Genomic DNA, 15,481 nt, shown 5'->3' with positions numbered 1-15,481 from the left:
TATTAAAAAAAAAGAATGTATATATAACTGAATCACACTGCTGGACAGCAGTAAGCAACACAACATTATAAATCAACTATACTTCAGTAACCAAAAAACCCTGTAATTTGTGGCCAAAGCTTTCACCTACAATGGGTCTGCCAGAGCAATCTGCTCAGAAATGGCCAACAGCAAGATGGTAATTCATCAACACAGAAACTTCCTAACGCATTCCCTTCCCAGCCTGCTTCCCAGGTGCTAACAGGGAGCTATGCTCTCTAGGTCTCTCCCCGCAGTCTGGTAGTGGCACATCGGTCTCCCCTTTCAAGTGAGTTTCTCTAGGGCAGACAAGAGAAGAACTTCCCCAGGGTCCAGCTTCTCTCTGTTCCCCTGCCATTTAGCAAAGCTTGATGCATTGATCCCAATTCTCTGTGAGCCAATTTTTAAAAAAGTTATTATTAATCTGTTTACATCTGGGTTCTGCTGGGTCTCTGCTGCTGCGTGAATGCATTCTCTAGTGGTGCTGAGCGGGGACTACTCTTCGCTGAGGTTCACCGGCTTCCCACTGCAATGGCTTCTTTTGCTGTGGAGCACAGGTTCCAGGTGCGTGGGCTTTGGTAGCTGTGGTGCTGGGCTTAGTTGCCATGCAGCATGTGGAATCTTCCTGGACCAGGGATCAAACTCATGTCCCCTGAATTGGCAGGCAGATTCTTATCCACTTTACCACCAGGGAAATCTTGAGTTGAGATCTTGAGGCCAGAGCTCCCCACTGGCCCCTTTTTCTTTAAGCTCTGTGGTCCACCTGCTCTACCACAGGGAATCCACTCTTTATGTGGATCATGGGGGCTGGCAGCTGTATAGACTCACATCTCTACTCATACACTTTTGGGGCATTAAAACTTGTAGCAGGATGCCCTCAATATTCCATCACTTGCCAAGATGATCGCCCATCTGCTAGACAGAAGTGGTCATCCTGGAAGCACAGCTTGCTTCTGAAAGAGGCCTGCACTTTCTGAGATTATGTACACAGACCCCTCTGGGACCCTGGTTAGGCAGGAATCACACAAGTGGGGGTGTTCGGAGCGCTTGTTAATCCGTTATGATTTATTAGCTGTACAGCAGTAGATCCTCCTCCCCAGCTTTCAACCCCATTACATATTTTATTACAGGTCTCATGTTGGCGTCCTAAAATAATGAAAAATATCACACAGTACAGCTAAGTACAAAATGCATCAACCTAGAGTCTGATAGCTAACTGATGGCTTTCTTAAAAGCAATACACAGAAGAAAAAAGTGTTGAAATCAGCAAGACTGAGGCTCTCTAAAAAACACATTTTAAACATGTGACAGTTCATGTGCAAGAATCAGTTTGAGTTGGTTTTGCTTCACATTATTTTTTTGAAGATCCGAAGTTTAAATTACTGACCTAGTGAAATTTCCTGGCCCAGCTTTTAAGAGCTGCTGTGACCCACTCATAATCACCCTTCTGCTTCAACAGAGGATTTATAAAACACGAAACTCAGCTACGAACAAAGCAAAGAAAATGTAGATGGGAAATCATAACTGAAAGTTAATTGTACAAGGTTCAAATGCTGGCTCCATGGGTTGGAATCGTGATGTTCCATGTGGGTGTCCGTCACTAGCGGGCAGCAGTCTCGGTGCCGTTCTGCGACATGATTGTGATCCAATTCTTCGTCAACGTTTACAAACTACCATCTGTAGTAACTTAATTTGCAAGTAATTAAAATGCTGGGTTTTCTTACACTGCACTTCTTTTCAACCTCGTAATTAATGGAAAAGATTAAAATGTAAAAAAAGTTATTTACAAGCTTGACCATACCAGAAACTTTGCCAAGAAAGAGGCAAAGTCTTCAGGACAGAAACCAATCGTAGCATGCCATACTACTGGTGTGCAGCTGACTCCAAGCAAAGGGAGTCAGGGAAAAGCAAAAGCAAAAACCAGTTTAAAAGTTTAAGTCCTTCCCAAGTCTGCATTTACAATTAAAAACTCTCCTGGGAAGAAGACTGTAAGAACTCTGGGAAACCCGGTGGTGGTTTCTGGAGTGGTTTACCATTGCGAGAGAGAGGGTTCAATGTCTCTGTTTCCAGCTAAGAAAACCAGGGAGGCGTGAACACTGTCCTCAGCACTTCACAGTAAACCCTCAGGGACTCAGAACATTCCATGATTTGCTAACATCAAACAGCAAGTTCTAGTTAAATCACATTTTCTAACATCATCCTTGAAGTTTTAGTTCTCAGTATGTTTGGTAAAATGATGCTTTTCCCAAAGCCAAAAGAAGAAAGAAGGGAGAAAAACTAAGATGCAGGCCGTTTAAACACAGCCCAGAGCAGTCCTGGCAAGGAGCAAGGCCCTGCCATCACCGGTCCATCATGCTGAGGATCATCTCAGGCGTGAGGTCTCCGTTGGGGGCATCTGTGGCAGCTGGCTGGGCCTCCTCTTCCTCCCCCTCCGCAGGCTCTGCATCTGGCTCTTTTTTGACTTCAACTATAATGTTCTCAATTGCACCTGTATTCTGGTCTTCGACCTGAATGATGGCTGTTGCTGGCAAAGAAGAGCATGAAGAAAACAAATGCTCCATTAAAGCCCCCAAGAATTGCAAGGATCTTTTCAGACTTGACACTAAATGAAAGTCAGCAACACAGGAAAGCCTCAGTTTTGATATAGAGAACATCAATAAAAAAGACTTAACCTATAATGTGGCCATACACAAAGCCCAAATACTCTATAGATAGTACCAAAAAACAAAGTACTGACATTCCTCTTCATATGCCTCCCAAATCATGTGTTAAAAACCTTAAGCTTTCCTGTATCTCATAGATTAGGGCTTCACAACAGTCAGTGTGACACAGGCAAAACATGCAGGGCGCACGAGTCAAGGAAGGCCTCAGAGTGGAGGGCGCGGGCAGGCCTGTCTCAGAGATACCCCACCTGCAGCGCAAGAGCCTGACACTTTTAACAAACTTATCTGCGCCAGGTCTTAGTTGCAGCACACGAGCTTAGCTGTGGCCTGCAGGACCTAGTTCCCTGATCAGGGATTGAACCTGGGGGCCCCTGCATTGGGAGTGCAGTCTTAGCCATGAACCTCCAGAGAAGTTCCAGAACCTGATATATTTGCGTCTGAAGCTGTCCAACACCGAGGGTTCTACCACCAGTTTGTTCACTCAAATCTTTGTAGGTCAAATAGTTCCCCCACCACCCCTATGTAATAAGACATTTTGACATGGGGCTCAAGGAACATATTAAAAAAACAGATGAAACACTGCATTTGTTGAAGAAAGAAAAAGTATTGCCAGCTTTTGGGAGATTCATGAATAGAACAGACACCTGAGACTCCCTAGAGCCTGCAATTACAAGGGCCATGTCCAGTACAGGACTGCTCCCCAATGTCTTCTCATAAATCAGGAAGGCAGCAACAGAATCCATGGGTCTGGGTTTCTTAGGAGGGACACTGTCATCATGGAAATCCCTTTATTCCTCCATCCTTTAAAATTTGGCTCTTATACATTACATTCATTACCATGTCAATTTTGCCAGCTAACTAAGACTCTTAATTGTTTTGTAAAACCCTCTGACACTGACAATACCCATCTCATAGTAAGTACCCTTTGACTCTGGACTTTATCTTGCTGAAACTTAACAATCCTCTAGAGATTTTCTCAGATGTTCCCCAATAAAAAACTAAAAAATCGCTTCCTGACAATTTGTTCCCAGTGTGACCTTAACTTGTTCTCATGGCTCGGTTCCCATCTATCCAGAGAACAAGGACCTGTCTGGCTTCCCCACGTTAGGAGAGGACGCCAGCCTACTGAGCTGAGACAAGCAACTTACGCTGGGTCTGTTTGGGCTGGTTGGTTCTGCCAGGGGGGCGTCCTCTCCGTTTCTTGGCAGGTGGTGGGGCTGGGGTCACTGGCTGGGGCTCTGGCTCGGGTTCAATCTCCACGGCAGGCTCCTCCTCATCCTCATTGTCATCCAAGTCTGGCTCAGCATTTTCTTCTCATGAAATCAGGAAGAAGAGGTGGTGGGGCAAGGAGACGAGTGGTGGAAGGAAAAGCAACACACAAATAATCACGTATTCTGTGAAGTCTGGTTAAATGTTTATTTTCCTTGTTAATAGCCCATTTAAAAATTACATTTCACTGGAATTTTTGTTTTCAGCACTAAAGAAAGTAAGCTGGTATTAATACTAAATTAATAAGCAAATCAACTTGAATACCATTATTCATATTTTATGTGGACTGGATAGTCTTTTGGCTTAGATATCAGAATATTGAGTTTCAAATTCTTAAAGGCAACTCCAACTTATGCCAGTTATATAAACACCCCTGCCAAGTGGTGTTTTAAGCTCAAAATGAAACAAATGTTCCCTCTACCTACTATACACGGATAAAACAGGACACTAAGCCTGAGATGGACCCCTAAAGAGTAGTGGAAGCTGCATGTGTGTGTGTATAAAGTTCTTGAAGCACCATGAGGTCCCATTTACTAGGAAAAGTGTTGAGGTCAAATTTGGGGATTTAATTCCCTGCTGTCCCAAACCCAGTGGGTCCTCCTAACTCCCTGACCTTCTCTCTAAAGCAATTACCACATAAAAGGAGAGGGACTTATTGTAGAAAGAACACTGATGAAGAGTCTGATAATTCAGTTTTGAGTCTCAGATCTCCTAAGTGTGTGACCTGGGATGATAACCACATTGAACCTCAGTTTCCTTGTGTAATCTCTAAAGCACTCTCAAGGATCACAAAGAGCTAATGCCTGTAATTGTGCTCTGCAACTTACATTCTACCACATCATCACAGATGCTTTTTGCACTAGACATCAGAGTTTATAAAAATTCTCCATTATTCCATATAGGCTTCATTAAGTAAGAGGCATTACCCTCCTTTTATAAAAACAGAGAGAAACTGAAGTGATTTATAAGACACAACTAACCGCAGTTTGGGGATGTTCTGCCACCCACACCTGAGGCAACTGGAGAGCTCTTCCTACCCCTCCCCCACTGCCATGGCACAAAGATATCCTGCCTGCCTTCCTCCAGGAAGCACAGGTTACAAGCACATTCTTTTTCACTCACACCCAATGTTTAAATTTAGAAATCTGTGGGTAAACGCCTGATCGTCGGGACAAAATGCCTTGTCAAGTGACTGAAATCCTAAGTGAAAATGTGGGGAACGTACTGGTCCGTGGCAGCGTGTCAAGAACGACATGCTTCCCTGCTGAACTTATTCAAGCCCCCTACTGCCTAGGTTGGCCCAACGCCTAGAAAGCTAAACAAATTCAGTCAGAACTGAGGGGGGGCAGGGGGAGAAGCACACAAAGTCAATAGGGTCAAAAGCTTATTGGATTGCAGAGATTTTGGTTAAAAGCCTTGAAAACAGCATTAGACTCTGGGGGTCAATTTCTGTTGATGACCAACAGACAGAACTTCTGGGAGGGAACAAATTTGATTCTGGCCTTCACCAGTCCAAACATCCTGGGATGAAGAGACAACAGGCCCCAAACAAAGCTATGCAACTCCTCCTCCTGTCTTCTCCAGTGCCGAAGACTAAAGGAGGAATCATAGAAACCTATTAGGAACTGTCATTAAACTGTGCAGCTGATTCTGGTAAAAGTGCAATCAGGAGAGTGGAGCTAGTCTTGCTGGGAGATGAGCCATGGAAGTGACCACGGCAGTACCATGAGAAAAAAGGAATGTCTGTGGCCGGAGAAGGCTCGGCAGCCAAGAGCTGATACAGGTGTCCTGAAGCTCAAGTTTATCTGGGCAGCTCTGCTGGTTCTTGAAGCCCACTGACATTCCTTGGCACCTCCCAATAGTCTACTCAATTTCTTTACCAAACAAAGGGATTCCACAATGATTCTCAGTAGAGTGTGATGTGCTTTTATAAAAATTAAACAAAGTGAAAAAAGAAAATTAAGCAAAGTGACATTTTAAAGGAGGCATTCACTTAAAACCCAAGATTTTCCACTAAAGAAGGCAGCAAAAATTAAATTACTCTATGCTTAGACAAATATTCTCCCATAAAAAGTTCTGAATAGAAAAGTGAAGGCTTTATTAAGATAAAAAACCAAAAAGGACTTTCTTATATATTTAAATATAAAAGACCTAGTATTTTCACGAACAACTTTTATAATAAAACCAATAAAGTGATGGATATATTCAGTTTTCAGAAATTTCATTTCCTTTCCCACTATTTCTGACAAGCAACATAGAAGACAAACTTAGAGCTTCTCAGAAATCTATCAGGCGTTATCTGTAAGCAGTTTCCCCAAAACAGAACTCCTCTACACCCTTTTCCAAAAGTCTCAAACACTGAAGCCACGGATGTGCCTTCTCAACTAGGTGCCAGTAGCCCAAGCACCCACATTATAAAACCTCACACTTTGGAATGAGTTTGTATCATCAAATGTGACTCCTACATTACCAACACTCTTGTTCTCCACCCCACTTCATGAGTCTAGCACCTCAACACATATACCTTCTGCCTGGATTTCATGACTAACACCCCAAAGAACATCAGTGGTAGGAAAATAGGCAAAGTTTTAAATTATAAATGGGGAGATTAAGGTAGGAAGAGAAAGGCTGACCTTCATGGATTTGATCAACACATCTCAAGGCTAGGCTGACACAGGCAGTCAAACCAGAAGTTGGTCAGGATGCTTAAGCAACCTTCTTCATGTCCATTAGATTCACTGCTCAAATCTAGACCAGCTTCCTAAATGTAAAAGCTATGAACATAGAAAAGAAACTCTGCTGGCCTTAGAATATCACTAATCTGAGTAAACTGAGTATAAAGATACTAATTTTGCTTCAGCTTTAACTGAACATAACATTTCTTATCAAGCAATGGAACACTGTAAGAAAAAAAAAAATTGCTCTGGGAATAAGCTAACTGCTGTTGTAAATATATTAGAGGTTTAAAGGAAGCATGAGAGAATGGCCTATCTGTATTCCAGCACGTCCTTACGTAAATACACTGTAAACTCTGCATCAAAACCTGCCACTTTCAACTAACTCAAGAAACAAAAGTCACTTACCACTGTCAGAGGAGTCCTCCTTTTTAGAACGCATCTTTCTCTTTCTTCCACGTTTACTCTTCTTCGTTTCTCCTCCATTTTCCCCTTCTACACCATCTGGACCAGCACAATTATCCGCATGTCTTGCCATAGTATTCTAACAAAAGGAACAAAATCCTTGTTCACATTACTAAAAAAGGTAAGATTAAAATTGGAAGTTCTCTTTCAGTTTAATAAAAAAAACAACAACTGGGCGGTGGTTATCCATATTAAGTCTCAATGTTCTTGTGCCTGCTAAATGTGTCCTGAACATACTCTTCCCATTCAGGGAAAATGGTCTCCATCTGGGGTGGGTGGAGAGAGAGAAAAGGGTGGGTGGGAGAGGAGAGCTGCTCAGAAGATGGGGATAGGTCCTCTGAGCAAGGGAGAATCAGACCAGGCTCCCTGTCCTGTGCAGACCTGACTAACATGACCCTAAGTGAAGACAGACCTGTTAAAAATACTGAGTTCCCCATCAGTGGAAAGGTTCACACATGGACAGGGGTGATGTGGTGGGGTGGAAATGACTGACCCTTTCCAAATGATAGTTCATCTCTATAATCTCAGTGGAGAAAACTGCCCTGCTTTGCAACAGAAGATCAAGAACATAGATGGTATCCAGAACTGTAAGGGAGGAAGTCAAGTTCTGACTCTTACCCGGCGTGTAAATGTTTTCCCACACTTAGAACAGACAAAGGCCGCAGGGACAAAGTTGGGGTCATGATAGCGTTTGAAGTGCATGTCGAGGAGCTGTTTCTGGCGGAAGGTCTTGTCGCAGTGGCTGCAGGCGTAAGGCTTCTCCCCAGTGTGGGTGCGCTTGTGCATGATCATGTGCCTCTCCTGAAAGAGAACGCGGTGAAGGAAGGGCTCAGATCCTGTCGTTGGGCTGCTATCCCCTACCACCTGCATGCGTAACTCTAAAGACCTTTCTCTTCCAAGGGTCCAGGCCCAGAACTGGTTATTGAGAGGATAACGTAAACCTTATTGCGGTACAAAGCTGCTTCCCCAAATCCTAGCAGATACACTCGCTTCTGCTGGGCTGCTTCTGTAGATCACTCCCAAGCATCAGGCCCCAGTACCAAATTCTTCCCTTCTCTCAAGTCCTGGACTTAATTTCATATAAGGTATATATAAAAACCCTCTGATAAAACCCAACACTGATGAGACATTAATTGTTTTCTAACTATGAAGGTTCCTACCTGTCTACAAGCGTAATCACACTGATCACACTTAAAGCGCTTCTCGTTCTTGTGTGACTTCTGGTGCTGGATAAGGGCATAGCGCTCATGAAACACAGCATCACAGTATCGGCATTTCTTGCCCTGCTCAATGTAGGAATGCTGCTTTCGCAAGTGGACACCTGAAAGCGAAACACAAAGCCCAGTCCAACTTGCGAAAACACAAACATCTCGAACAGTTAAGAACACATTTCTTTCTGCTTCTGAATATAGTTACTCTGGCTGCTATACAGAAAATGGAAAGGAGGAAAAACAGACATGGAGAGACGAGCTGAGATGTTAAAACTGGACAGGTGACAGGAGGTGGCGGTCTGGAGATAGCAGTGGGTATGGAGGGAAAGGGGACCTGATGAGAGACCTAAGAAGCTGAATTAACAGGACTTAGTGACTGACCAGAGTCAGGAAGAGAAAGGTGGGTATCAGGAATGACCTCTAGGTTTCTGGCTTGGAAAACTGAGCAGACGGTGGAGCCACTTACTGAGACAAGGAGTAAGTGGAACAGGGCTGAAGCCTGAGCTGTGTGTCTGTCTTTGGGGCAAGGACATTTAGAGTTGAGGGGAAAGATCACGGAGTGAGAACATGAAAATGAAGGTAAAGAAGCAATACTTGATCATGTAAAGGTTTCCAGGAACACAGAAGAATGGAATCAAGGCAAAGGGACAGGCCACAGACACGAAGAGTGACACAAGGTCTCTAGAAGCCGATAGGGAAAGAGGATGAATGCAGATAAGTTACACATCTGGAAAGAGGAAATTTGAAGTTTCAACCTGCTGCACTTTCTGTGTGTCTAAAGTAAGAAAAGACGTTACATACTGAGGCAAGGAGAAAAGGGAAAGAAGATTAGAGGTTTAAACAAAGTTAATGATTTACCCTACTGTCATAGTACTTCCTACATAGCAGGTGCTCAAACATCTGTGGAATGAATTAATGGGACACACTCACTGAGGAGAATGGGAACACAATTGATGAGGACAAACAGCTGGAAAACTGAGGAGCCCAGCTGCATTTAGGATCAAGAATTTATGGTGCTAACCATCTGCTCAATCAAGGTGCTATCACTTCCAACTTTTGTTGTTGTTTAGTTGCTAAACAGTGACTTTTTTCGACCCCATGGACTATAGCCACCAGGCACTTCTGTCCATGGTATTTCCCAGGCAAGAATACTGGAGTGGGTTGCCATTTCCTCCTCCAGGCATTGGCAGGTGGATTCTTTACCACTGAGCCACAAGGGAAGCCTCATATCAAACTTAAAGAGGGCCAATTCTGGGGAATGGAAATAAGGTAAGAGAAAGGGATGGCTCACTTTTTTACTCCCTACACATGTTCACTATATGAAGACTTTTCATACATAAATATATCATTTCAAGTAATTCTTAGACTCAACTTCTGCTCCTCAGACAGAGAGACCTAACAGTTAATGTCAAAGACTTTCTTATGTTTTTATTAAATATTTACAATAATAATTCTGTAAGGTTGGAATTATCCCTATATTATCAGTTAAAAAAAAAACAAACACCTTATTAGAATAGTAAGTATTTGGAGGTGAATCTTGACTCTGGTAGGTCTGCCTCCAAAGCCCATGCCTTCCTGTATCCCAAGGTGATGAATCTTAATTATTAATGTGAAATCAGACCTGCTTTAAAAGAAGGAACACAAACTTGTTTGGGAATGGTTTGGGGAGATAACTATTATTTGACAGCTCCTTAACTACCTCATAAAGAGTTCATTATGTAAGGTCTAAGAGGTTATCATGCAAGTATAAAACACTCAAGGTTTTCATTTGCATCAGGATAGTGAATAACTTAAAAAAATCAAATAATCCAAACAGTGGCCTAACAGTTCACACGGTGCCATGAGATATTACTGGTTTAGGTTTTAGTTTCTATATGGTAAGAACAGTAAAACTCTTTCATTTATCTGAGAACAGTACTTCTTAAATTTTTCTGAAATCCTTTCCACACCAGAGTAGGATGAACACATGACCTGCTGGATCTTACGTGGAATCCAATGTCCTCTACTTCAAGTTCACAGTTTCATCTTAAAAATGTTCTATGTCAGTCTGCAGTTTGTTCAATATAGTCATATTAATGTAAAAATGTTTTAAGATACTAGTTCAATTGTATAACTTTACTCAAAACCTTTTGAGTAAAACCAATGGTGCAGAAAGACAGGCCAGGTTTATGATATGGTTTGGTATGCTCCTGATATGACCTGGGTACTTATACACGCCCCAGTGTGAGAAACAGCTCTAGAGGGTTCCAGGAGACTCAAGTCCAGCTTTGCCACTCATAAGCTGTGTTGTATCACTTTGGTCAAGACACTTGGTTATCACCAACAAAGCTCAAATAAATACGCCTTGATGACTTCATATGGTTGCTGTGAAGATCAAATAAGTAAAAAAGTAAAATAAAAGTATAAAGACAACCTGCAAGATACAATTTATCTAAATGCATTATTATTATTGTTTTGTAGGGAGCAATGTATTTTGGACAGAGAACAGACTGGGGCAGTATTTTTAACTATTTTAAGTAAGAAACACAAAGGGATAAATTCAGGTGACCTTATCTTTAAGCATATGAGTTATCCTAAAATTTCTACCACTAAACTCTGCCTTTATATTAACTGTAGCTTAATTATGTACAGAATTATAGCTATCACCAAATCAACACAACAGTCTAATTACCTAAAGAAAGTACAAATATTCTGGGGAAAAAAAACACCCAAAAACTGAAGTGGACTGACCTTAGTTTGAACCATACTATGTTACTTTTCTATTGGGGGACTTTTAACATTACCAGTGAAGGCTACTAATTAAAAATACACTTTTCTCTCATTATAGCTGCCATTTATTTATAGATGAGCTATAGTCAAGAAAAAATTTTGTAGTGTAGCTTCAGTAAGAGAAAAAAGAGACAGAAGAAAATAGCATAAGCAATGACGTTTATTAAACAGCAGGCCATTCACAACACACAAAACTCACGAAGTCAGAAAAGGAAGTAACCTGTGATCATTATCTTCATAGACTTGTCAAAATTTATTTTTCATTTACCACTAGTTGACTTACCCAGATCACTTTTCCGGGCTATGACAGTGTCACAGTGGGGACAGTGAAATTTGGCCACATTTTCTGTGTGCTTCTGTAGAATGTGCATCTTCATGGTACCACTCTGGGTAAACCGTGCATGACAAATATAACATTCATAAGGTTTTTCCCCTTCAAAGAAAAAAATACAGAATGAACAAATTAGATGAAATGACTAAGTAACTGCTATTTAACTGGAAGGATACCAGGTGGCAGATATGCCAAGCCACAGAGGACCTACAGTTCTTAACTCAGGAAGGATGAGGCTCAGGCCCACTGCCTGGCTCAGGCCTATCTTGAGAGATGAATAAGAAGTCCCAAACTGTGGCTACCACCTCTGCTCTGCCCAGCTCTGCCACAGAGTCCTTCATGTTAATAAGAGTAGTTTCTACAGCAGTACTTACCTTTGGAGGAGAGCAGATGGGATGATGGCAGGAGGACCTGAAAGTTTCTTTTTAGAAAAAGACTATACTTTGAAAAACTGACAGGCTGGGTTAGGTAATCTACCCAGACTTCTAACAGTAAAAAATTTCCATTCTCCAGTGTATACTCAGAGCAATGAATTCTGAAGGTATGCCAGAGAACATCTGTCAATTATATACTATTCTCATGCCTGTTTCCATTTGGGTAGCTAATAAGAGTATGCGGTGGCTCATAGGGTGCCATGGGATCCACTAAAAAGTGGTTCATTAATGCAAGCAAGGGAGAAGCCCTACCTGAATGGGTTCGCATGTGCCTTTTCAGCTTGTATGTGTCCCTGCTGGCATAACTGCACAAGCTGCACTGGAAAGGACGCTCCCCAGTGTGAGAGCGAATGTGACGTTTTAATTTGCTGACCTGAAATACAAAAGCAACAAAACCTCTTAAACCTGTATTAACATAGGTTGTGACACGAACACCTTGGGTCAAGCCCCAAAGCTTTGGTTTTGGAAACTGAAGTTCGTAACAGAAAAAGTCTAAAGGACAGTATTTCTTCCTCTGTGACTGTTGCCTCTAATATCCCTGTCCTTTGTATGTCTGAAATTCTCCAGAATAGTTTTAAAATAATTCAAGCTTATTTATGGATCAAGTTGCTAACAAACTTGAATCCAAGTTTGTAAGTGCATTTTAATTCCCCTCAGTCTCTCTTTCTTTCAACAGCACTTCCCAGACAGGCCAGGCACCAGCGGCCTCTCACCTTCCTCCCTATGGACTTATGCTTTTCATCTTCAATTGGGTATCTTTCCAACAAAAGTGACTCTAAGGAGGGTTTCAAATACTAACATTTGACTTGAAAATTTTCAAAAGTGTTCCAATTTTTACACTAAAATCCCCCTGTACTTCTTAATAAACAGTAAAAATTTCACACACTGTCTAAGGCTAAAGAATGGTTCCAACAATATTACTGAATAATTCTCTTTCTAGGACTATAGTTCAGTTCAGTTCTAGGATTTATCACATATTAAATTCCTGTACACTACAGACCTATTCTTTTTCAGCCAACTCTTTTTTCTTGCTCCAACATCACACTGTCTTCATTTATCATATAGTTTTATGATAGCCAATAGCAAAAGCCCTTCTTTCCTTTTTCAAAAATTTTTCATATATACACTTCCAGTTGAAATTCAGAATCAACTTGAAGTGTATATTTATTAGTCTCCTTTGGAAAATTCTGAGACATTTTCTTCTTATAAGTTTTAGGTGTTTTTGCTGTTCAGTTTACCCCCAGGTCATTTTTACTGCTGTCAGAATTTGAACCTGTTTTCTAGTATTGGTATTACATAAGTCACTGACTCCTGGGCATTCACCTTGGATCTGACCACTCGGCTGAACTCAGATGCTCTAGGTTTTTCAGTCAGTACTCTTGGATTTTCTATGTAAGAAAATATGTCTGTAAGAAATGAGTTTTGTCTTTCCATTTATAATTCATTACTTATTTTATGCTATTATCTAGGATTTCAAATACAATGTTGAAATTCTAACTGTGAGAGTGGTATCTTGTTCCAAAGTTACTTAGGCTGGGTTTACTATAGGCTGCCAGTAGATACTTCTCATAATAAAGACATTTTCTTCTACACTTGACTTTGCTAGAACTTTCAATAGTATTAAGTATCAAATACTGTAGTTTTTCAATTACAGAAATGATCATGTGGTTTTTCTTTAATCTCTCAATGTAGTACACACCAATAATCTCTTACTGTTCAATTACTCTTGCATTTTAGATACATTCTATTTAATAATCACATTTTAGTAATACTCTATTACTAAATCTGGTCTGTTAATTTATTTAAAATTTTGGCTTTTCTGTGAGAAAAAGATATAGTTTTCTTTTTAGAAGTATCCTAATCCAACCAGTCCATTTTAAAGGAGATCAGTCCTGGGTGTTCTTTGGAGGGAATGATGCTAAAGCTGTAACTCCAACACTTTGGCCACCTTATGTGAAAAGTTGACTCATTGGAAAAGACTCTGATGCTGGGAGGGATTGGGGGCAGGAGGAGAAGGGGACGACAGAGGATGAGATGGCTGGATGGCATCACCAACTCGGACGTGAGTTTGAGTGAACTCCGGGAGTTGGTGATGGACAGGCAGGCCTGGCGTGCTGCAATTCATGGGGTCGCAAAGAGTCGGACACGACTGAGCGACTGAACTGAACTGAATCCAGTTTTGGTAACAAGGTAACCTCAAATAATTATGGTGATAAAATCTTCCATTTTAAAAATACTCTTGGTATAGTGACTTGTTTCTTTGAAGTTTGGTAGAATTTGCCTGTAACATTAATAACATGTGGATTAGTACTCTCTTTTCAATGGGTAAACCTTTCACACTCATTAGGGAATTTCTTTTCTAGTGGTGGGGAGGAGGAGTGGTAGTAATCTAGTAAGGTATTCTGTCTTGTATTATGAGGATATAAACTATCCTCACACAGGAATCAGGATATTCTTAAGACAAGGAACCAACAAGGAGCTGAGCTTCTACACTGAACTTACTTCTACACTGGCATAATCGCACATGGAACACTTAAATGGCTTCTCATGGGTGTGTTTGTAACGACGATGCCGCACCAATTCTCCACTAGTCACAAAGGCCATATCACAGTCTGGGCACTTGTGAGGACGAGTACCTAGACAAAGGAGGACATAACAGAAAGACAGGACATGGTTAATTACAGAGTTCAATGTGTGGCACAACTGCAGCATGAGGCTGGACCCTGGTTATCTTACCGACCATGCCTGAGAGTAGCTCCAAAAGCTATGGGTAAGCCCAGCTGACTTTATAACACCAATCTCAAAATATTAAAAACACATGCCAAACGTTCAGTTTCTCTTAATTACCATTTTGAGTCTGCTGTCTTTGAATACAAAATCTTTTTTATCCCTATTTTGTGAATATTCTGATCACTATGGATTAAAGGTTAATAGAAATACCTGTTTCAACCCATCTAAAAAAACACAACACATCTTTTAAACCTCAATGTCTATCAAGTAGAGATCACAGAATTAATAGTTATTTGACTCAAGATCCTTCTACATATCAAAACTTACTGTATTGAAATTATATATACAGAACCAGTGGGCTGTCCATATTGACCAACTTTTTCTTAAAAAAAAAAAGAAATACAATAACATATTTTCTAAAAAAAAAAAAAGTTTTCTATTTTAATTTGGTTTCATAAGGTATTCTAGAGATTTACCAAAGGCTTTAAAAGTAGTATTGCCTTTTATGTTATGTGATTTAAACAGACTGTTTTCAAATATCCATATCTAATATTCTGTGATCTGAATGTTAAATCATGGAATATTTAAATATTTTTTGAACTAATACTATATCTTCTATGGACTTCCCTGGTGGCTCAGACGGCAAAGCATCTGCCTACAATGCGGGAGACCCGGGTTTAATCCCTGGGTTGGGAAGATCTCCTGGAGAAGGAAATGGCAACCCACTCCAGTATTCTTGCCTGGAAAATCCCACAGACGGAAAAGCCTGGTAGGCTACAGTCCATGGGGTCACAAAGAAGTCAGACACGACTGAGCAAGACTTCACTTTCACTTATATCTTCTATATTTCTTGTTTTTTTTCTTGTTTTATTTTTCCTTTCACTGAGATAATCTTACTGTTTTTAATATGTCTTCC

At 40.9% G+C, this 15,481-nt stretch overlaps 1 protein-coding gene across 5 annotated transcripts in view; it reads right to left on the bottom strand.

Moving 5' to 3' along the window:
- Nucleotides 1–1,057: 1,057 nt before the first annotated feature.
- Nucleotides 1,058–15,481, bottom strand: part of CTCF (CCCTC-binding factor) — a 42,126-nt gene continuing 27,702 nt past the window's right edge. For 4 of the 5 annotated variants that reach the window (XM_052656141.1, XM_052656139.1, XM_052656142.1 and 1 more), the window contains 8 exons: nt 14,338–14,471; nt 12,088–12,208; nt 11,354–11,503; nt 8,251–8,411; nt 7,709–7,891; nt 7,034–7,169; nt 3,830–3,991; nt 1,058–2,542 (listed from right to left, as the gene is read on the bottom strand). In XM_052656141.1, coding sequence (XP_052512101.1) covers nt 2,358–2,542; nt 3,830–3,991; nt 7,034–7,169; nt 7,709–7,891; nt 8,251–8,411; nt 11,354–11,503; nt 12,088–12,208; nt 14,338–14,471 — 1,232 coding nt within the window. In that variant the 3' untranslated portion in view covers nt 1,058–2,357. The remainder of the gene's footprint in view (nt 2,543–3,829; nt 3,992–7,033; nt 7,170–7,708; nt 7,892–8,250; nt 8,412–11,353; nt 11,504–12,087; nt 12,209–14,337; nt 14,472–15,481) is intronic. The other variant, XM_052656143.1, reaches the window with a different exon arrangement.

The sequence above is a fragment of the Budorcas taxicolor genome, chromosome 18, assembly GCF_023091745.1.
Source record: "Budorcas taxicolor isolate Tak-1 chromosome 18, Takin1.1, whole genome shotgun sequence".
Lineage (NCBI taxonomy): Eukaryota > Metazoa > Chordata > Mammalia > Artiodactyla > Bovidae > Budorcas > Budorcas taxicolor.
Note: the sequence above shows the minus strand (reverse complement) of the source record. Positions and strands in the feature narration are given on the sequence as shown.